The 24059-nt window shown below is 44.0% G+C and overlaps 1 protein-coding gene across 1 annotated transcript in view; it reads left to right on the plus strand.

Annotated features, from left to right (window-relative positions):
* Positions 1 to 24059, plus strand: part of mdy (diacylglycerol O-acyltransferase) — a 207506-nt gene that overhangs the window by 116447 nt on the left and 67000 nt on the right. Inside the window, exon 6 of the mRNA XM_033477664.2 lies at positions 17784 to 17939. Coding sequence (XP_033333555.1) covers positions 17784 to 17939 — 156 coding nt within the window. The remainder of the gene's footprint in view (positions 1 to 17783; positions 17940 to 24059) is intronic.

The raw sequence follows: 24059 nt of genomic DNA on the forward strand, positions 1-24059 counted from the left end.
AAAAACAAACAAACGAATGCCCCTTTTAAAATAAACGAACGGATGCCACTTTTAAAACAAACGAAACGAATGTTCCTTTTAAAATAAATGACCGACCCTGTCAAAATGAATGAACGAATGTCCCTGTCAAATCGAACGAATTACTGTCACCTATCGAAACGAATGAATGAAGGAACGAACGAACGAACGAACGTCCCTGTCAAAACGATCGAATGAATTTCCACAAAAACGAGCATCGATTTCGCGTCTGAAACAGCGAATCACCGCGATCGCAGGTGCCGCAGCGAGTCATTTAAAGAAGTCGACGTAAGAACAGCAACAGCCGTCGAAGTCGAGAAGGAAACCGGGAAAATCCGTGGGGAGAAATCGCGGCCGGAAAGTTGCAGGACGAAGTTGGTTGACATTTCCTTGTCTGGCACGCGGAACAGCCGACTGCAACGGAGATCCGCCCGGGGATCCGCGTGAAAAGGAAAATCCTCCGCGGACGACTTCGGTACCCCTCGCCTATTGACTTCAGCCCCCGCGAAAAAAGGGAACGACTTTCCTCCGGTTGCACGTACACGCGCGTGAACGGGTCCGCACACGGGGCCGCATAGTCGTGCGTGAAACGAATGCACGCAGCCTGCCAAGATCCGGCTTCACGCACGGTAACTCCGCGAGGTGATTACAAGCCGGTGCCAACTGGATACCGTGCCAGGATCAGAAATGTCCCTGGGGAGCCGTGGAAACCGCTTCCAACCCCGTGGAAATCGAAGGAACGGGCGAAGGAATTGTCAGGACATAAGTAGGGAATTACGCGTGCCTGGTGAATTACGACGATCGATCCCGAAACACGTATATTCCCCGCGAACGCTTCCGAATACGCGCCGCAAGGTCGTTCCGCGGATTTACCGATCCTTGAAGACCCTCGGAAAATACAGATTGATTTTCCTTCCCGCATGATACAGTGCTAAGGAGAAACACGCGGATTCCTTTTGCAGATTCGTGTTACTCGGATTTTACCGATTGCTGCTTCAATGATTTTTACGAATTTTTTTCTGCACTACTATTAAGTCGAACTTTTCCAACACTTTAGTCGAACGTTACTGAACATTTAGGCAGTGCAAGAAAATTTTTATATCAACAATATAGTCTCTTAATATTGATATAATCGTCAATCATCGTAGCGGTGCTACAGTTGGGTTTGCGTCTAGAGGAGTTTGAATCTAGAGGAAAGATTGAATCCAGAGGATTCAATTTCTGCCTGAATCACGAAAACGAAGATTTTTCTTATTCTGCGTGATATTGTGACGTCGAGGAATTAACAAAATTACGGGAAAAGGTGTAAGCTCGAATAAAAATGAGGATTTTAATAAAATCTTATCGGGCGCCATAAACGTCGCGACGATACGATAACATCAAATTCTACCGTTCCATCCGAAAGGTGAGACTGGTTACGCTCGAGACTGCAACCTACAGTTTTGCAATATCACGCGAGACCTTTCGACCCACATACGGAAACAAGGGTGAAATATCTCGGTTCGTCGGACATCTCGTTGACACACGTCAAACGAGCCCTACTTATCCCCGCGAATCGGGAACAGGCCGGCGAGAAGCCTCGTGACTCAGAATCTCGTAAAAGACTCAATTGAAATGATCAGGAAAGTATCGACAAAAGGCATCGCGAAATCAGCCATTTATTTTCCATCGGGACAACAAAAGAACTCGGTGTCAGAGTGCTCCAGTTTCGGATTCGCTGCAGAGGGAGGCTCGCCCCGGCTCTGTCGCGATAGCGGGGCCAACAATAAGGACAGTAATCTTCAATTTTCAGCTGCTATAGAGGCGCGCTTTTATAAGTTGCATTTTCTCGTTTCGCGTGGAGAGAGAGAGAGAGAGCGGCCGGGTATCGGCGATTGCCGTGATCGATAACGCGGAATTGGCGGAGGCTGGATGCGCCATTGTCGCGGCGTATTCAGCGTTCCATCGCGTCGAGACGCTGGCCGCCTCGTCGGCGATTTTGACGCGGGCGGCTCGCGTCACCGCGTGATGCGGGCGTCGTTTCACGGAATAATTATCCGTCGGCCGGTAACCGGCAACTTCCGACTCGATATTTGCCGCGGCAACGGACGAGAGCCGAGGGCAGCGTATCCAGTCCCACGTTTCTCGGGGAACGCGCCGCCCCGTCGACATAACAGATCTTCTGTGCGAATTAATTCGGCTGGCAGCCGGTCGGTTCTACGCGCGGAATTAAATTCTCCCGAAAATAGTGTGGAAGTTTGTTAATTACGATCGCGGAGTCACGGCGGAAACTGCCGCGATGGCTGCCGCGTTACTGACGGTCACGGAAAAATCGGTGACACCGAATCACACTCGACGCGCTAATGGAAAGAGCAACGGTGACACGGCACGCTCGGCCCGAAAACGCTCAACGGCGGCGTAACGCGGAAGAAAAATTGTTTCCCGCGCGTGCGGTTGTCTTTCGCTGTCGGCCCGAATAAATACCGTGGAATTCCAGCGAAGTGTTCGCGGACCGCGAGCGGCGCGTCGCGCGCGTCTTTCATCCGTGAAACGCCTTTGACATTTTTATTCCGGGCATTACGGATTTTTATGAAATCGTAATTTCGTCGGTTTATTCGATTCAGCCGCGAACACGCCCCGCCCGGATTTTCTGTTCACCGCGGCGCGCGACTTGAAAGGAGAAACTCTGGGCCACCGATGAATGGCCCGGAACAAGGTAGATAAAAAGCTCCGCCGGAATGTGTCTGTTTACGGCGTATTACATTCGTCGCGACTTTGTACGTTATAATCAAATTGCTCCACGTAGAAATAATTGCGCGGCATTGTGAGTTTTTAATTAATTTATTTAATGGAATAATGCCCCCCTTTATGATCGCGGACAAAGAGCGCTTTGTATTAATGAAAACGAATGTCGCGCGATAACAATGAGAAAGGAAATTGCAAGGGGGAAATGAGGAACGCAAATTCGCGACATCTGTAAATTTCCAGGAAACAAAGAAGCTTGTGCGTAAACAGAATACGCGTGTCCTTTTATTTTCGCCGCGGGTAACGCGATGGTCGATAAATAGAAACGGTCGTTCGTTATTATTTCTAGAAATAATACACGCGAACCTTCAATCGATTCGGTGCATTATGCACATCTTTAGAAGATTCTTCCGAAATGGATGTGTCGTTCTCACATTTTCTATGCAATTAGAAATATAATTCGTCACATGTTCTATGCAATTTCAAACAAAATCCCTCACATTTTCTATGCAATTTGAAACACGATTCGTCACATTTTCTATGCAATTTAAAACACGATTTGTCATATGTTCTATGCAATATAAAACACAATTTGACACACATTCTGTACAATTCAAAACACAGCTTGGCACATTTTCTTGCATTTTTTATTCGAGGTCTACCGTGACGCTGGTGTATCAACTGTTTCTGTAAAAATCCTGGTACCAGTTCAGAATTTTTAGTGGACCGCGGAGTTTATGTGTTTCTATGGCAATAACGAGTAGTTTCAATTTAAAACGTTACGAAGATTAAAAAGAATGAAAAATTGTCACTGTATTATTTATGATCTATTAAGATTATATGAAAAGAAAGAAACTTTCTATATTTAGTTCCGTTTAATTTGTATCTCTTGCAGACGATTTTAATTTTGCAGTCGATTCAGAAAAACGAAGCGTGCCGAAACGACGAATGGCAGCGACGCGACGGCGCGGTAACGTGGTCAGGAAAAGTTTGCCAAATGCGTCGTGGCAGCGGCAACGGAATATCGATGTTCTATTTATTCGTTAATATCATTCAATTATGGTTTCTCCGATCAGTTGCTCGTCCACGTTCCACTCCGGCGGGTTCATCAGAATTCAACGGATACGTATCGCGGAAATTTTAACGACGATAACGACGAGCCGCGCGCCGCGTCGGCCGACTTAGGAATTCCGCCGGTGTAGTGGTGGCGAATACGTGGAATTGGAAATGCAGTCGCCGTTTCTGATTACGATCGCATCGAGAATATACCGCCGCGATGCGTACGCACGCGGTTCTTTTCAGAATCCGTTTCCGCGATGCTTTTTGTTCCTCCCCCCGCCATCTTTCCCCGTTTTCCGCCGGTCCGTTTCCCTTTTTCTTTCTTCTTTTACTTTCATTTTATAGAACATGCTCGATTTATACGTCGGCCCGTCGCTCAGGTGCTTCGGCCACATGCTGCACCCTCTCGTTCCCGCTACGTTCTGCCTACCCCGTTGTCGAGGCAAACGCGACGTGCACGCGAGGCGGAACAAGATTGTAGCCATGTTCGACGTAGACGCGTTACAACGTTCCGCGAAATCGTAGTTAGTTCTAATGTTTTCGATGAAACGATTAATTTACGGCCCGGCCGTGTCGCCGACACTGTTACGGAACGTTCGAGCTGCGAAACTCGTGCCGCGTTCGTTCGATACTACGGTATTACCTCCTTCCTTGTCACAGTCATACTTCAATGTTATTTCGTCTGTTTTTAATTCTATGGAAATCCTGTGCCGGGAACGAGATTTTATTTGGTTGGTGTTGATAAAATTTTCTGTGCTGTATTGCCTCTTTACTTGTCCATGGATCTTGTTCCTCGCTTTACGATTATTTTCTCGGTTTTATGTGTATTTTGGTTGAGTGGAAATTCTGTGCTCCGGAAGAGACTTTATTTGATTGGTGCAGAGAAAATTTTCTATGCTGTATTGCCTCGCTATTAGTCCATGAGTCTTCTTCCTTGGTTCGTGATTATTTTCACTGTTTTTAATTATATAAGAATTCTGTGCTTCGAATGAACAATTAATTTTTTGGCTTTGAGAAAAGTTTCTGTGCTGTATTGCCTCTTTACTTGTCCATGGGTCTTGTTCCTCGCTTTACAATTATTTTCTCGGTTTTATGTGTATTTTGGTTGAGTGGAAATTCTGAACTCCGGACGAGACTTTATTTGATTGGTGCTGAGAAAATTTTCTGTGCTGTATTGCCTCGCTATTGGTCCATGAGTCTTCTTCCTTGGTTCGTGATTATTTTCACTGTTTTTAATTATATAAGAATTCTGTGCTTCGAATGAACAATTAATTTTTTGGCTTTGAGAAAAGTTTCTGTGCTGTATTGCCTCCTTACTTGTCCATGGATCTTGTTCCTCGCTTTACGATTATTTTCTCGGCTTTATGTATTTTGGTTGAGTGGAAATTCTGTACTCCGGACGAGACTTTATTTGATTGGTGCTGAGAAAATTTTCTATGCTGTATTGCCTCGCTATTAGTCCATGTGTCTTCTTCCTTGATTCGTGATTATTTTCACTGGTTTTAATTATATGAAAATTCTGTGCTTTGAATGAACAATTAATTTTTTGGCTTTGAGAAAAGTTTCTGTGCTGTATTACCTCTTTACTTGTCCATGGATCTTGTTCCTCGCTTTACGATTATTTTCTCGGCTTTATGTGTTTTTTGGTTGAGTGGAAATTCTGTGCTCCGGACGAGACTTTATTTGATTGGTGCTGAGAAAATTTTCTATGCTGTATTGCCTCGCTATTAGTCCATGAGTCTTCTTCCTTGATTCGTGATTATTTTCACTGGTTTTAATTATATGAAAATTCTGTGCTTTGAATGAAGAATTAATTTTTTGGCTTTGAGAAAGATTTCTGTGCTGTATTACCTCTTTACTTGACCATGGGTCTTCTTCCTTGCTTCGAGATTATTTTCACCGCTCTCAGTGTGTTTAATTATATGAAAATTCGGTGCTTCGAATGAACCATTAATTTGTTGGCGTTAAGAAATGTTTCTGTGCTGTATTACCTCTTTACTTGTATTAACTCTTCTTCCTTTCATGGTTATTTTCACTTCATCGTTACATATTTCCTACGTACAGACAAAACGTTACTTGTTAACGAAACGATTGTTAATTAACAATACTTCATTATTATTCATCATTCGAGTTGGTTATTTTACATTTTTCTGTTGCGAATTCTCTGTAGAAATGAATTCTATGTCGAGTGTAGCAGTTTTTATATAATCTGCGATGGCTGCCTTTGTAATTAAGGACAGTGAAGTGTCACTTCGGTAGACGTTGCAGATTCCGCCTCGTTTCGTCAACGACAGTTACAGAAGCGACTTTTATCAATTGAGCTGAACTCGTTTGACACATTTGACGAACGGGGCCGGGAACGTGATTTGTCGGACGACGTTGCCGGGAAGAGGGATAGCTCGATACGGGCGTATATTTCATGCGATACAATATTTAGAGTATGAAATTGAGCCCGAAATTTGTATTTTAATTAATTGCTCTCGGATGTATTTCCGTATCAGCGCTGCAGCCCATGTCCAGGCGGACTTTCGAAATGGATGAGCTTTTATGTTTAATGGAAAAAATCGGCCGTAAATCTGACTGTCCGGATTATAACGCTGGAAATAATTAAAAAATACCGAAGGAATTTATATCCGTCATTTGCTCGCCGTGGTTAAGTACCAGTTTCGCCTATTATAATATTGAAACGCGGGCACGTGATATACAACGGGTGTCCGACCAGGTGACAGACGTGTACTACTGACAGACAAATTGCTACATCGCAGTGCTTTTAAATCTGTCTTTGAATATTCATTAACCGATGGCCTGTCACCGCGTGTCCGCTTCGCGCTGTCGCAATTAATATTTGTTTAAAAATATTCCGACCGGGGCAAAGACGCGGAAAATATTGTGGACACTTCGGAATTCATTGCCAGGATTTTTACGCGTGTATCGTGCGCGATGGTTTCTTTAAATTTCAGCTTGGACCTGTGCCATGTTACTTCGAAAGCCGGGGAACTTCGTCGAAATGCAAAACTGAGCGTGTACTTTCTAAACTGTTCGTGTAGAATATTTCTTTTCGAGGTTCATCCTCTTGCAGAACTTTCGAAGCTTCGCTCTCCCTACCTTTTATCTCGGCGAAAATAAAATCTTTACAGTCTCTCAACCTTTGTACAATTTCGTTACTGCATCTGTAATTTTTATGAACTTCCCTTAAAGCAGATTTGCATTATTTCGACTCTAAAAGCAACGACTTTAGAAAAGTTCTCTTCAATTGAACATTCGCCGTCGACCGTTTTACAGTGGCGGCGACGGTCCCACGCAACTTTAAACAAGTCACTATATTTAAAAATTCGCGTTATCCTCCATCGACTCGTCAACTCTGCAATGTTTCAACGTACATTTAAGTTGAGCAATCGTATACTATTTTATTCTACAAATCATCGCGAATAAGTGATCAAAGTGAAATGTAATAAAATATACTGGCACTCGCTCAATTTCGAAATATGCAGTGTTTACTGCAACAATAACTGCCGGCAATTGAGTTTGTTAAAATCATGTCAGTCACATTTTCCTCGTTGCGACTAACAAGGAGTGTTATTGCTTAATTAAACATCTATTGTCTATTGACCAAATTTATTATTAAAATAACGCTTTTTAACGCTTTGCGACTAGACAATAAGTCAAAGCATTCGTAAACATGTCTTACGCCACTGAATCGACATTCCGGTTACAGATCGAGTACCTTCAAAACATTCACGATCGCGGCGAATAATTCGTTTCGCATTCACCCTAATTGCATTAGGAGCGCATAAATCGCGGAGTCCATTTATCGGTCGTACCATTAGACAACCATGTCTGCCACTGGAACCATTGGAGATTAAATTGAGCATCTTGATCGTCAAATTCCCGCAGCATGTTCCACCATGACGGATCACCGAGAAGTTACCATCCGCCCCCTCCCCACGTCGAACAGTCATCATCATCATCGACGACCGGCTAATATCCTCCGTAGCACACCCGCCGAATGGTAATTTAATAAAGGAGTAGTCTGCTTGGAATATGATGTCGCGATCCCGTGAAGGAAGCCGCGCGGCACGGGCTTCTCTTATGTTTGTATAGGAGCCCATAAAAGATGAAGAAACTAAGTCGATGGTATGGGAGCGTCTCAAAAGAGAGGACGTTCGCGACGACACGTTTCCTGTACGGGAGAGCGGAAGAGGGTCCCGAGTCTCTTCCGTCGAAGGCGGCACGCGGAAATGGATCCTGATCAAAATGCATCAGTCTGCTTTTTCTGGTATCAGCCCGATCGGGACGAGGACGCAGATACGGGGAAACGGGTGCAGGGGGAAGGAGAGAGACAAATCGGAAGGGGGAGAGAGAGAGAAACGGGCTAAGAGAGGGAGAGAGAGACGGATAGACAGAGAGAGAGAGAGAGAGAGAGAGAGAGGGTGAAGGAGAGAGCGGTGAAGAGAAGAAGAGAGCAGAGGTAAGAAGGATCGCGGTGGAATCGTCGCGGCACCAGACTAGGGCGAGGTGAAAGGGCGACGGGTGGGAATCGGTGGTTGGAAATGGGATGGCGGAGATCGAGAGTTGCGGATCTCGAAGTGTACCGTGCGACAATGGGGTCCGAGGTGAAAACTGGCAATTCCTCAGCCCGGCGAGCGGCCGAAGAAAATGGGGAAACTATTTTCACCGGTGGAACTTCCGCCATTGTTGCAAGCCCCCGCACAATGCGGTCCCGGTCGTTCCGTCGCGAACGTGCCGTCGAAATCAGCGGAATAATTCTATACGTTAACGTGCGTTTTGTTTCGTTCGCCCACGCTGCTCCCCATCCTCTCCGCCCCCCTCTTTTTTTATTGCCGCCTATCCCATCCGCCGACAATGAAATACGACGGTGTCTTCGACAATTTTCGGCAAAAATTGTTTGCCACCGGACAATATATCTTCCCACGGGTTTATCTACCGCGGACAGTTGAATCGGGAACGGGTAATAAAATCATTGACACGTTTTCGGCGAGCCGAAAGACCGCGTTTGCATATAAATAGTCTTACCCCTCTGTCTTCGGGGCCGCGCTTTTTTTTGGGAACCGTTGCCACGACAGTCGATGACCGGCGCGGGAGAAATGCTCCCTTCTGACACTCTCGTCGTTCTCCACTTACCCAGAATGCATAATTCGCGGCGATTCGTCGGATTTAGCCGATCAAAAGTCGATTTTGTCGAACTCGTCGTTGATGATGAAATGAGTTGTTACTCGAAATAAGGTGTTTCGAATATTTTATCAATAATTTATATCTGTTTCCAACAGTTTTTATTTGTCTCCAATGGTAATGGATTCGGTATTTGAAATAAAAACAAGAGAGGAAATAACTAAATTTTTCTCTATCGAGCATCAGTGTGAGTAAATTCGTCGTTGGTAAAAATGAGTTGTTATCCGGAATAAGGTGTTTCGAATATTTTATCAATAATTTATATCTGTTTCCAACTGTTTTTATTTGTCTCTAACGGTAATGGATTCGGTACTTGAAATACAAACAAGAGAGAAAACAACTAAATTTGTCTCTATCGAGCATCAGTGTGGTTTGTACGATTTCTACATGGACCGAGCTCAAATGATTATTCGTTCTTCCCGTTGATTAGGTTCGCTCGTGTCAAACGAGTAGTTGGGTATTATTAAACTCGAATTATAGCATCCCGAGAATCCATGCTGTTCAAACGCGCAATTCCGCGCCCGCGAATCTAATAATACACGGGCCGAGGGAAACTCTCCGGCCGAAAGTTAGTATTAATCGAACGGTGGGTAAAAAAAACGGCGGAGCCGAAATAATCCCGTACAACTACACCGTCAACGATAAACTAGTTTCGAAGGTGTCGGTCCGTTCGTGAGCCGCGGCACGTTTAATTTGCACCCGGCAGCTAATCAACTTTCTCCGGCCACGGCATCAACGGCAACATACATTTCGTTCCGGCCGCTCGCGGCCAGCCGAACCTTCATGAAATATATACCAAGCGACGCTTTAACGATCCCGTTTTTAAATTATTCGGAGGCATTATAATTAATGCAGCGAATTTGGTCTGGATGCAGTTTGCCAACCCGCAGATGATGCCGCGATAATGGGGAAGGGAGGAAGCTTGTAACAAGTATCACCGGGCCCGATCTTATCGTTCATTAATGACCAACGGTGTAAAACAACCCAGCCAGGAAGGGCCAGCCGAAGTACACACGAATCCGTGTAAACGCCGCCCCTTTAGAATCGCGTTTATTCAACCCCTCGACGGTCCGGGTTGATAACTAGCGTTAATGTTTAATTTTTATGCGATACTTCGAGATTTTACTAGCGGCCGCTGAAATTCTGCGTCGGCCTGATATCGATCTGCCGTAGTATAGCAGTCATTCTTGTTAGAACTCGTATATGAGCTTAGTACCCGGAAAATTCTAATTAGACATTATTCGTGATAATATACAATAAGAATTTTATTTATACACCGTGTGTTGACTGGGAACATAGATTGGAATATTTATTTGTCAGTTACTGTACGCTGAAAATATTGTGGAGCGTACATTTTCAAGCCTGTCTGATCTTTATCTGCTCATTCTACTTTTTATGTAGGAAGGACTCTGTAAAATCAGTTGAATTGTATGCATTTATGAACAGAAACGACTAGATCAATTTTAAAACACTGGAAACAAGTGTTTGTAATCAAGCGACTGGATTCGAGTGAATTTAAAAACACTGTTGTATTATGTTTAGACTGCGGATATTTATGCAAAATAGAGATCGTCTGAATTAATTGCAACATACAGAATCCTTTCTTTCGTAATCATTCTATCGAGTTACAAGTAATGCAATAGTGTTTTCAAATCAATTAAATGTTTCTATTATTTTGTATTTTATACTTTTTATTTTTCTCATAAATGCATAAAACTCGCAGTCTAATTATGTTCTGCTCGTTAAAGTGATTACATACAATGCGGACAACTTTTATTTTGCATAAAAATTCACAGTGCAGTAACAATATTTGTTAATCACAGTATGTTTAAGACTTTCCAGGGTATATTTATTTTTAAGCCGACCACTGTCCACTCACTGACAACAAACATTGGTAACAGCTGCTGCCGTAACCGATAATTACAGTGCACCATCGAATTATCCGCGGGAACAAATGAAATCGCACTGTTTTCTGCCACAGAACCCTTAAGTGGATATGTTCGATCATGGTCGGACACGTCTAAATCTGCTTGGGCAGTAGTTAAGCCATCAAAAACGATTTCCCAGATAACAACTCTGAATTAAATACCGCCTCCTACTCCAATCCCTCGCCGACAAAGCATCCTTGACCAAGATCCGTCCATCAGATTCCATTAAAAAGCGATCAGGCAAATAAGCATGAATTTTCCGCGCGGCCCGACCACGGCTAGATTAATCCCTTTCATCATAAGGGATCAAGCTCGAGAAACGAGGCCAGTTGTAAATCGGACCGGGGATTAACATTCCCGTTCCGGCTTATCTGGCTCGGATCAATCAGATGTTAATACGGCTGGGAACGGAGTTCCGAAAGAAACTGAGAAAGAACATGCCGCCGGCGCCGATCGCGTGAAGGTTATCTCGAGATGGAGGAAGTACATCTGCGTCCCTGTTTGTCGCTGATACCGCCTCCGAGATTATCGCTCGCACGAGAGTTCGCGCGAATAAGCCCTGCTCATAATGTATGTACGCAATATAGCTGCACGGGGGCCCAGATAATTACCAAATGCCGTGACGCGTGTAGACGCGAGCTATAGCTCGCCACGGTTGGAAATGAATCTATCCTGCAGAGGTCCTCACAACACCGTCCCGCAACCCGAGCAGCTGGGGATCTTAAGTGTGTCCGTCTTATCGGATCGTTGCGGGATCATGGGAATCGTTTCAGATCGGAATCTGGGTAAATACGGAGTGAGGATACGGTGGACTATGCCAATGAAGATGCCGGGCTCTTGTGACCGTTCTTAGGCGATCTTCGGCGTCTTTAATCGCCGCGATCCACTTCGTTCGTCGTAACTGAAACCGGGAAATCTCGATGCAATTTTTCAGGGTTTTCAAAGTAAGAACAAATTGAAATTGGAGTTGCGTACAGTTTCGTGTACAGAATTTTTATTTATATCGTGTATGTTCAGTTTGAACGAATATTGGTGCATCAGCGGAGTCCGTAAGTATGCATGAATGAACGTGAACGCGGTTCTTTCATTTTGTAATTTTTCTTCAAATTTTTCCATCCACGAAGTGATTCGGTGACGAATATAGGTGAATTGTGTACATTGATACGCGATTTTTATTCAGACTATGTGTTAAATTTTCGTGAAAATTGTTGCTGCGCTAGCGAAGTCTGCAATTGCATATGAATAAATGCAATTGCGTTTCTTTTCTTTCGCTATTTTCCTGGAAATTCTGGTTTCATTTCTTTCGTTTTGCATTATTATGTGAATATATCGTGGCAGAAATGAGCCCCGAGAAAAATACATTGTTTCGAGCATAATTCAGAGAAAATCGATCTCAGAAATCTACCTGATACGCAGCAGAGACTGGAAGTATAATTTTTCTGGCATGTCTGACCATAGCTCGATATTTCTCCTGGCAATGGTACGCTTCCTGAATATATCGTAGATTTTATTATACGTTACTTGTATTATTTACTTACCGACTTGAACTACTATACTGAGGTATGCGACTAATTTATACTATTATAAAGAAACATCCCGCGACTTTCTACCAAAAATTAATTTCACGCGTTAATGATTAATTCGCATGTTATCGCGAACAAAACAATACTCTTCCTTTATCTGTCATTTTATAGAATATAGAATATAGAATAAATAGAATAGATTAGATAGAATAGATAGAATAGAATAGACATAACATATCTATAGAATAGACATAAATAGATAAGATAGAATATAGAATAGATTCGCAGCACCGTGAACGAACGTCTAATACCGAAGAGCTGTTCCCGCAATGTACAATTACCCATACAAGTGGAATAATCGACCGCTGATCAGACAGTCCGGCGAGCTCCGAAAATCAATATCGGCACGAGCAGACTGTCAAAGAGGCAATATAATTTGAAACTTTTAAACAGCTCGCGACACGAAGAATCGCAGCTAGCTGAATCACGAAGATTCATTACCTTGTCGCGGCAATTAAAATTCTATTCCGCTGAAAGTTTCGCCGTGGCGGACCCGCTCCGATAATATTTCTCTTCGAAACTCTTTTCCTTATACCGGCCTCCCCGGTAGATAATTGAAAAAGTACTCGGAACTGTTATGTTCCCATTCCGTTTAAAAACCTGGCACCGATACACGCTGATTCCAGGGAAAATACGTTTCTTTCCCCGGCCGCTATTGTTCCTCGATACAAAACTGTCGCGTTACGAGCAAGCACGCCGGCGGAACGATATCATTGCGGCCACGATTTGCGTTACCATAACGTTCTCCATATCGTTCAGGGACCGTGTCGTACATTCAGCCGGATCATTTTACAATTTACGTTCGTTCGGAACGCTCTAACGAATTCAACATTTTCATCCGACAACTGCGGCACGACCGGGCTGTTCGACAGAGAGTTTACCGTGCTCCGGCGAGTTAAGCCGCGGCACCGCACCGCGCATTTTCCTAATTAATTAAACATTTGCTCGTCGGCGATGTTGCCGCGCGATCTTATTTCGTCCTAGCGTTTGCCGACGCTATTTACAAGCGAATTAAAGAGTCCCCACCCCCCCGGACGAATATTTATTCGCGTCGTCGCGCGAAATTATTAACAGGTTCCGCGGAAGTTTTGACGTCTGAATCCGGCACGCTGCTTAGGGTAAACGCAATTCGACTAATCATTTCATGGTTGTAAACGGATACATTTCCGTGCTGCTGACGACGGGTTTCGGTTTTGCGAAGCGGTAATTACAGCTGGGATAACTATTACAACAGAAATGCAGGAGAACGTTCGGCAGCGTTGGTAATTAGTAGCAATTTGATGCATTTACGACAAAAATTTGGCAGTGCGATGTTAGATAGTGGAAGAATTAAAACGATCCATTGCTTTTAAATCGTTCAAATTATTGCGGATTGAAATGCTAATCGAAGCACCAAGTTTAATATGTTTTGAATCGGATTCGAGTTTGGGGAAAATTCGCGTCGCGCATTCGTCAGAAAACCGTCGAAAGTCTGTCAACAAAATCATTGAAACGATGACAGTAACATCGTCTAATTTTACATGCATTTTTGCAGTACGTTCTACTTTTTATATAATTTATCACGCGCCGATAGTTGAAAACGATCAAATAACTCAACCAAATAATCCAGTCGACAGGAACGTCGCTAATTATGCACCGTTCTGCATCAAGTACGAATTCGATCAAGATCCACATAGCGTGACCGCCAGAAAACCATCGGAAGTCAACATAATTATTGAAATGCTGACTCGAAACATCGCCTAATTCCACGCGTTCTGCACGGGTTTGAGCAAACTCCACGCCAGCGGTATCGGAAAGCCATCGAAAATTCCTCTCGCGATTGATTGTAGACTATCGAAGCCATCTGGATGTCCGATGGGTTCGCTAAAATTTTTGTTTCGTTGTCGTCGTCCGCGCGGTGTACCGGGAATCTCGGCAGGCGTGGCTCTGGCCGGCTGGCGGCAGACGCGATTTAATTAAGATACGAGAAATCCGGGGCAGAAGAAGTCGGCCGTATTCGATGGAAATATCGGGAAATATGGGGGTTATGCGAAGCTCGGGCTCGTCACCTCGGTCTGGTTGGGCGCCATTAGCCGTCGGCCGTAACCAGCGGTGCATAATAATAACCGACATTCTTAAGATCGCGATGCAAATACCGCGGAGATAATTAAACAGGCTCCGATGAAACGCGGCTCGGTCCGTAAAAGAAAACGTGTTGCCGCGCGAACCACGCCGGTCAGCGGGAAACGTAGCCGGCGGGGCTCTTTGAACCTTTAATCATTACGAGCCGCGGCGTGACCCGTGGAAAAAAGACAGATTAATTCCCCTCCCCCCTCCCGGCCCCGGGGCCAGGATGGGCGCGACGGTTGGGCTCGCTCGCGCGAATGCTTAGTATCGTGTTTTATAAACCCTTTAATTGCCGGGTTCGGACGCGTACCGCACTCGGGCGCAACACGGCCCCGTTTTCATTTACGCGGACGTATCCGCTGTCACGTTCCCGGAGGCGTGCGAAATTGCGATGATTAAAATGTGCTCGGCCGGCGTGCATCAGCGTGCCGTGTCCCGTCTCGCCTCGCCCCGTCGTTTCTTTCGGTGTTTTTCATTTACCCGGAAGGAATACGGGATAACGAACACCGAGCCCGTGGAATCTGTTTAATTGAACCCGCGAGAAATACGCTGCCCGCGCGGAGCGACGGCCCTGCCCTCCGCGTTCTCCGCCGATTTTTCGGCCCGCGATCGTAACTTTTAACGAGGGCCACCGCGTTAGGGGTTTTACTGATATGGAGGATATAGGGCGGCCCGGCTTTTTACTGCCCTTCTGGACGACGGTGGTTTTATTGTCGTGCGTGAGGAAATTATTTCTTTCGTGTTATTGCCTCGAAAATATGTTCGCAGGATTTTACGGCCGACGTCGGCCAGGATTTTTCGCTTCTTCGCCGCGCGCGCGACTCTGCCTCCCGCGGACCACCGTTCTTGATAGTGACAGGAATTAAACGGTAACTGCATTTGCATTTATAATCCCGACGGATACGCTTGTAAACCTGTCCTGCAGCCAGACGTGTTTATAAACTGTTCCTGCGGATCAGGGGCGGGCTGTTCGTCGCGAGACACTGGATACAAAAATATTTTACAAGCACTTTATCCACCGCTGGTGATCTTATCATTTTGTGGCAAACAGTGCGTTATAGTTGAAACGTACTTAAGGAATCGTTCGATGGGAATAACAATTTCTGTCGTAGGCCAACGCGTCGCCGTTTGTGATATAATGTTATAATTTTGTTCGGAATGATCGGACGAGAGAAGAACTTTAAGATTCCTCTTTGTAGAACGCAATGATAGAAAAACCTAACGAGCGATAACACGAAAAAGGGCTCCACCTACGAAATTTGTTTAAAATGGCGCAACCAGACCGTACACGTTCCTTATATTTTAAACATTTTAATGCACTGTGGATACGCGAAGAGATTTAACACGGTCGAAATAACGACTTCATATTTTCATTTAGAAATGGTTGAAACTACAAGAAGCGTTGCGTAGAAACTGGTTAAATAAATTTCTTATTCAAGCACACGTTGTAGCAGAAACAGCAAGATCTCGAAATAAATTCGGCCCTGTAGTTCTTACGCATATAAGAGCGGGAACGGTTTGTTCCTTTTTGTTTAATCTGCCTGGTTAAAACCAGAATTACCCAGTTTGTATTCCCCCTTAAGAACAACGGGTTCGCAACTTTTATTACAATGCACACAGGGATAAAACATATCATTTGCTGCGGTAACGTGTCGCGGTAGCAATTTTCCAATGTTTCTTGAAGTTTGAACTTTTGCATAGCGCGCGGCGAAACGCGGACGCGAAATAGAAAGTTAGACGTCTCGCGGTCCGCGTGCGGTATCGCGGATTCCCATCGAGATTGAGATAGACCATTGATTAATCCGTTGCGAAGATTGTATCCCGTTGTATTCTTCGATCTCAGATTTGCAAGAGCCGCGATCGTACATCATCGTCGTGTCTGGCCAGGAACACGCTTCTCCTGTTCCCACTGGTGAATAGAATCCAGCTGGCAAACTTCGGTACGCATTGTATACGCGATGGCTATTATCAGGATAGATGTTCGAGCCACCTGATCAGTAGCCTTGAGAGATGTTGCGAGCCGGGGAACTACGGGATACACTTGTCTTGCTAACTGGATGAACTTCGGTAGTTAGAAAACTGTAATGTACACGAATACTCGCCGGGAACGGATTAATCCGAGTTTAACGAGGCTTAACTAGCTGCTGCATTACCGAAACGAAATTTACGAAGTTTAAGTGATTGGTTAGAGATATCCGGTTATGGTTTCAATTCCAAACATATAGTTAGCCCCGCGGTGCACCGGAAAGTTCGAGCTTTCAGTCATTTAGGATCTTGCGGGCTCCGTCGGTCATTTACGTTCGCAGAAGTCTGGACCGGAAAGCGGAAAGGTCAGAGTTTGACGTCGCGATTAATCTCCCCAGCTTTCTTCCGTCCCATAAATTCCCGAAAAATTCTAGAGCGTCGCGAGAATGAATTTTTCATGAATATAAAATCTAAGGGAAACGCTTTCTGCGTCGCGGTCTTGAGAAGGTGATAGCAAAAGTTGTGGTTGCGTTAAGTACGCGTGCTCGCAAATAGAGACCATGACAGCCTGATAGTTAACGTTTAAGTGATGCAGTAAACACTTTTATTACTGCCATTCCGGCCAAGACCTAATACAATTAAGAGACGAGAACTCCAGTTTACAGCCTTTCCAGGTCCAATCAGATAAGCGGCGCCGCGAAAAATTTCGAATCCACGAAGATGGTGTTCGGAGCGAAATTACAAAATCAATATCAGCGTATCAACGGCACATTGTGTTTCGTTTGGCGGAAAGTTTGACGATTCTGCTAGAGAATAAACTAAAAATTCGAGGTGCCGATCCTAAGCTGTTACGGCGGCTAAAGTTGGCCGACGGCGGGAGTGGGAGGGGGACTTTCGGCACAATAGAGACGTATAGATAAGATCATGGGATGAGGAAAGGATGGGCCTAGGGCGCATAGGTACCCATTAGGCAGAGATCAAGGCGACATTCTCGTTACCTACGTCGTTATCAGCCATTCGTGATCAAAACAGATACACTTTGACGAGAGATTATCGCGAGCTCTGTAGGTTTGCGACAGGTAGGAAGCAGACGTTAGTCTCGAAGGACAAGCTGCCACAATAGTTTGCGCCCCGTTACATACACGTACGCACGCATCAAACCCGTCTCCCATACCCATACCCACGCAGAATTAATTCCCGGTTGTTGCAGTCGGCGCGATGTTCGTGTGCATGCTGTACGCGGTCCTGTTCCTGAAGCTCTGGTCGTACGTGCAAGTGAACATGTGGTGTCGGCTGAGCAGTCGAAGAAAGGCAACGAGCCAAGGCAGAATGCGACGGCAGTCTCTGTCGTACAACAATTTGCAGTGTAAGTAGACAACGCTTCTACGTTAATACTCTCTCCAGACGCCGCGCGTCCTATTCCGGCGATGTGCTCGGCCATGTTTGCTGCGCGCCCGCGCAAACACACATTGTCATCCATGCGCATTTGGACAATCTGGATTCGCGCCACTATTTACTTCGTACTGTGATTACGCCGTGAATTGTTACGCGATCGTTTTCCTGAAAATACAGTTCCATGTTTGCCAGTTCCCCGGCCAATCGCATCACTCACTGAATTAATATTAATTGGTTTCCGTGGCGCGCGGAAGACGACGGCGTTTCGGCCGGAGATTCATTCGATGCGTTAAACGAACCGGTTTAGTTTTATTCGAAATTCACTGTATCGGCGATGCGCGTCAAAGTGGAAATTAATAGAAGAAAAATAACTGGTTTCGGAACTGTATATATATACGAGCAGAGATTGATTGACAATTTAGAAAATCAAAGGTTACGCCAATATTTGAGAACCGAGATTGGTGGACGCTTTAATAGGCAATCAAAGCTCGCGGGGCAACGGTTCGAAGCAGAGATTGGTGCACAATTTATAAATTCAAAGTTCGCTTCGCAATTTGTGGGCGCAGAGATGGTTTGCCGATTCGTCAAGTCAAAGGTCGCGGCAACATTTATAAGCGAAAACGAAAGTTCGCGCGCGGAAACAGAGATTTGTTGACAATGTATACAACAGAAGTTCGCTCGACAAGCTTGTGCCGCATTTGATCCAGCGCGAACCAGTAATTTCAGTAATGCGACGCGAACTATGCCCATACTGACCAAAACGACGAATATTGTTTCATCGGAAGGATTTTGGTTGGCGCCGTATTTTTTCTATTTTATGGGAGCAGTGTAAATGTCGGAATACTTACACGGCACGGGTCGGTTCGTTTCAGTTCCGTTTCGATCACGCGAATTTATCGCGACCGAGCGCTGGTTATTTTCGGAACGAGTGTAACAGCCACGGGAATATTTTCGATCTACACGCATTACGCATTCCCTTTACATCGTTTCGTGCTTGAACGCATCGTCCTCTAATTTCACGCGAGCCCGGGAAAAAACGCACGGAAACGGCACGCCAGTTTACCGACCGCCGTTTACCGTGACACACGAACACGATTTTTATGAATATTGTCGGCGAGTGTGCACGGTCCGTTTCCGTGCTGAAAGAATGTATATAGGACACCGTGAAATGGAGGATGGGAAGGGATTCACTGGGGCTTTTGTAGGGATAAGAGATTAACTAGTAGGCTTCTGGAAGATTTGGCACCATTTACTGTTAGCTGCAACGAAACGCCTCTAAAATTATTAACTGGTTTTAACGGCCGTTCCACTCTACAAACGTGTGTTACTCTTCCTCTGAAAACGGAACCGTTGTTCCGTTTTTATTTGCAAATGAAAATTAAATTAAACTTTCCGGCGAATCTTGAATTTCGTATTTTTATCATAGCCCAACGAACTTTTGAAATATTTTTCCATCCACTCGAATGAACTATTTACATTTTTTTCATGTTCATTGCACCCAACTTTGTAAATCACTTTGTGTTTACTCCAATCAAGGTTTTATACATTTTCATATTTATCGGCGATCACTTTTAAAAAATATTTCTATATTTATTCCGACGAACGTTTTAAATATTTTTACGTTCGCTCCAGTGAACTTTTTAAATGTTTCCATATTCGGTCCGATGAACTTTTCAACAATTTTTCCATATTTGTATTTGTTAGCGAATGTTTAAAATATATTTAACTGCGGAGCGAAAAGTGGAGTAGAATTTTGGGAATTTGTTACCCTGATCCACGGATTCGATGCATTCGGATGTGAGAAATGAGTGTTATCGATGCGCTGGGCTGAATGCAGCTAATTCCATCCACTTGTCGTAACGTGAATAATTGATAAGAGGCAGAGACAACTTCCATCAATCTGAAAGTTCGAGGACGTTCACGTATCTGCATTATTGATCGAACATAAAACCAAGTTTCTACACTTGTCTTGCACCAAACTCAATCTCCTAATTTAATAAGACTGTACCCGATCAATATTTCATCGGAAATCTACTATATTTTTGGAACGATACCGTGAACCCCCGTATGAAACATATATTATCCATCGATTCTCACGTCAGTTATTCCAGGGTTGTCACCAATTAATCCGAGAGGCGAACCGGCGCAACGGAACCAGAGCTCGGGCGACGATTCCTCGAAGTCGGGCTCGATTTATCGAAACGCGGAGGCGTTTAATAAATTTATTCCGCTGGACGAGAAAGGCGGACCCGTAAATATTCGTCACGCGTCCTGGTCTCTGACACGAATATACCCGCCCTTCGCACACGTGCATGCATGCATCTCGAGACTAAAATCCACTTGTCTCGGACCGAGATAGTGATGGGATTTAAAATGGCTGAAATCGTTTCGAAATGGGAGCTTTCGGGATTAACGTCTGCTGCGAATTTGTACCGTGATGTTTCAAAGAATGGTGTTGCACAATTTTTGTTATTTACGAGAAGCCTGGAAATGTTTTGTACCTCGGACCTATTCGAAAGATTAAACCATCTTTTGAGAAGCTTGACGATACAAAATATTTCGAAAATCCAGAAAGAGCGACATTTTCAACGATTTTAGACGGTCTCGATAGTTTCAATAATTTTAGGAATGCTGAAAAATGTTTCCAATCGAAGGATTAGAAACTCTTGAAAGTCTAAAGAATATACAACATTCAGAAAATCCAGAACGAGTGACATCATTACAAACTCTAAACTTTGATCAGAAAGTATATAAAAAAATGAAACACGATACCCTCGCAATTTAGCGAACTTAGAAAATAGAGAAAGTCTAAGAAGTTTTAAAATGCCCCCAGCTTTCGAGAACTTAAATCGTTAAAAATTGCACGATGTCTTAAATGCTTAAAAAGTCTGGAACAGTAAAGAATCTAGGAAATCTTGAAAGCTTTAGAAGTTTAAGAAAATCGTGGAAGCATAGAAAAGCTCTATTTCGTAGGGGTCTTAGAAGTCTCGAAAGTCTGGAAGGTGTAAAGTAACAGGGAGAGGGAAACGCGTCGGCGAGAGCAACAAAATTCGAGCTATTCGAATCCAATCTGCATAGAGTATCGTAGCCTTCATTCGTTCTAATTATGTAGAAGATAATCGTGCGGTTCGATCAGTAGTTCAAGGTTTCGTTCGCCTCTGAAAGTGCATATACACTGTCGTGGGTGACCGCAACGCGTGAACACAGCCCCATCCCCCCACTTCGCCATGAACACGTAGCCACGGTGGAAGAGACGAATAATTTCCACCCAATTTAAACTCCCGATCAGCCTCGCCTCTGTTTCCGGGTATTGGATACTCGCCTGCTGGTATATCGATTATTCAGACCCGGCGAAGTCAAATTATACCGGCGACCTTTTCTCCGATAAACTCACCGCGTTGAATATTAACCCCTTTCTCTACCCATTTCTCCCTATCTCCTGCCGTTCCCCTTCGGGGTCTCTCGAGAAACGAGAGAAGTACGAGGACCGTATGTATCATTTTGACGCGTTATGGCCCTCTCCCGCGCCGTGGAAATCTGTTGCAACGCCTATGATTCCTTGGAGTCGTTTTAAAGGAGCCTCGAGAGGTGTCGAAAGCACTCCGAGAAAAATCATGCAGCACAATCGGACTCTACTGTTCGAACAATTTCCCGCGTCTTCTCGCGGTTCCACGACGTATCGACAGTCGAACTAATTTTTATCACACAGATTTCACCACATTTTATTCCATTTTCGACGTTCTCGTTGCTCTGGTGATTCGGTGTATTCAATTATCCAGCATCTGCGTCGCTTTTGTGTTGTGCAAGCGATTTTGAGAGTTCCTCGAAGAATTGAAATCATCTCTAAAATCGAACGAGACAATGTTTGTGTCTTAATAATTAATTAATATTTGTTTCTTGTATGTCTTCATTCAATTTCGTTCCTGGCTTTTGATAACAGGAGAATCAAATTTTCTAGAAGAATCAAATCTCTAAAATCGAACGAGACAATGTTTGTTTCCTTATAATTAACTATTTAATGTGTTTCTTGTATGTCTTCATTAAATTTCGTTCCTGGCTTTTGATAACAGAAGAATCAAATTTTGTTTCAATTTAAGAAAAACTCGTCATCGATTTGACTAGTTGTTCGAGTGCAAGGAGTTAAACAATTATTAAGAATACCACTATTCATCCAAGCACCATAAAGAAACGTGATACACCACAGAGAATAATGCTGCCATTTTTTCTTATTAATAAATTCCATAAATTCTGGTACCCCTACGTACAAGCATGAAGTGTATAATCGTGAAAAAAAAACAGTAATACTTTCTAGTTTTACAATGTAAAAACGCAGAAGGGGGGCAGAAGGAAATAGGCCGGTAGAGGATGAAAAAAAATATCTGCTCGACGGTTGGCAATTTTCGCTGGCGAATTTACGGGCCCTTTTATATTCTAAATAGTTTGTTCTCTCGGGTTGAAATTTTTGTAAGTGGATTGTGGCGGTATCTTAATATTTTTAGCGTTTCTCTTGTTCCGCTTTAATTCCCGGCCGGAGAACGCGGGTCGCGGCGATGTATCTTGGTGTCCGCAGCATTCCTCTTATTCTACTTTAATTCCCGGCGCTGGCGAACCGACACAGAATCCTAAGCGCTCGATGACAGTGTACAGACTGCGCCTGCACAGGGTACACAGCCAACACACAGCGCTCGGTGGCTGTTTGCAAATTCGGTTCGAGTCCATTTCGTCGTATCAGAGAGGCCCTCGTTTCCTGAGTTCTTGTTCACGGTCGGGGCTCGTTAATCAATGCCAAGATAATGCGGGAGGAAGACATAATGGGGTATGCATGCGAATGGTGCATCGCGGGGCTGATACCTTTCCCGGAAGTCCCCGGGAACAGATGTTGAGGGATGGTCGAACCGTAAGTATCGCGAGGCGGGATAATGTAGTCATTCAAACGTTCGAGACTCCTGTTCCCGTTGACCGAGACGGGGCTTGGTTTCAACTCTTGAATACACGAACACTGTCACGATACCGGCGCAAGAGATCGGGCACTAATATCAGCCCGCCCGAATAATTAACAATTTACTGTCGCCCCGAATCTGTCACTCCGCGACCAAGATAGGTAAATCGCACTGGGACACTCCATATTAAGCGACGCATCGTTCATTTTGCCTATTTTTGTTCTGGATACCATCGATTCTTTATCTACCGGGAAACAGTGACTTTTTTAAATTCGGAAATTTTTCTATCATTCCTATCATTTTTCGATTTAAGAACATCGTGGCCGTGTAAAAATGTTTGTCGAAGTACATCGATACCTTTCGAAACGAAACAAGATTTTAAAAATTGGACCAAATGACCTGAATTATTTTTTCAGACGACCGAGTTTTCTTGATAATGAGTAAAAAAAATTGCGAACGTTGCGATTGGTTGGAATAATAACAGAATTAAGAAATGTTGATGTTTTCTATACTTTTTTATCCGAGCCCATAACGAGATAACGTTATCTGTAATTTTCTTTCATCGCTCCAAATAATTGGAATTTTATTTTCATTGGAAATTTATTAAATCGTCTAATAAACTGATTGCATTAACGTCTTAAAAAAGATCAAGTCGATAGCTTCAATATTACTCTATGCAAATCGAATTACTCTATGACACATCGAATGAAATTAAAATGCAACGAAACGCTATTTTTCCAGAAATAAAATCGTCCATCTTCGAACCGATCGCGTGTCCGTAAAAAAAGATCGAAAGAAACTCTACCGCGGCTTATCTTAAAGCTTCAACACACAACTTTTAAACTCCTGAGCTTTATTTTTGGAAGCCCGCTTCTTGTTGTAGCACGGAGTTCAAAACAAATGATCCTTTTTTCTTTCGCGCAAGTTCGAGCGACGCTGCGGAAATTTTAAATCTGCATAAAAATCCGCAAATACGGCAAGAACCAAGTAAAAACTGAAGACAGCGTAATACATATTCGATGATGGATAATGTATAAATAAATAGACGCGTGGAAAAATGCTGGAACATGTTTTGATGAATCGCAGATTATGTCTGTATTCCGAAGCTTAATGAAGTTCCCAGTGGAATTCGAAATACGCGACAAGATTTT

This window comes from Megalopta genalis, chromosome 4, assembly GCF_051020955.1.
Source record: "Megalopta genalis isolate 19385.01 chromosome 4, iyMegGena1_principal, whole genome shotgun sequence".
NCBI classification, from domain to species: Eukaryota; Metazoa; Arthropoda; class Insecta; order Hymenoptera; family Halictidae; genus Megalopta; species Megalopta genalis.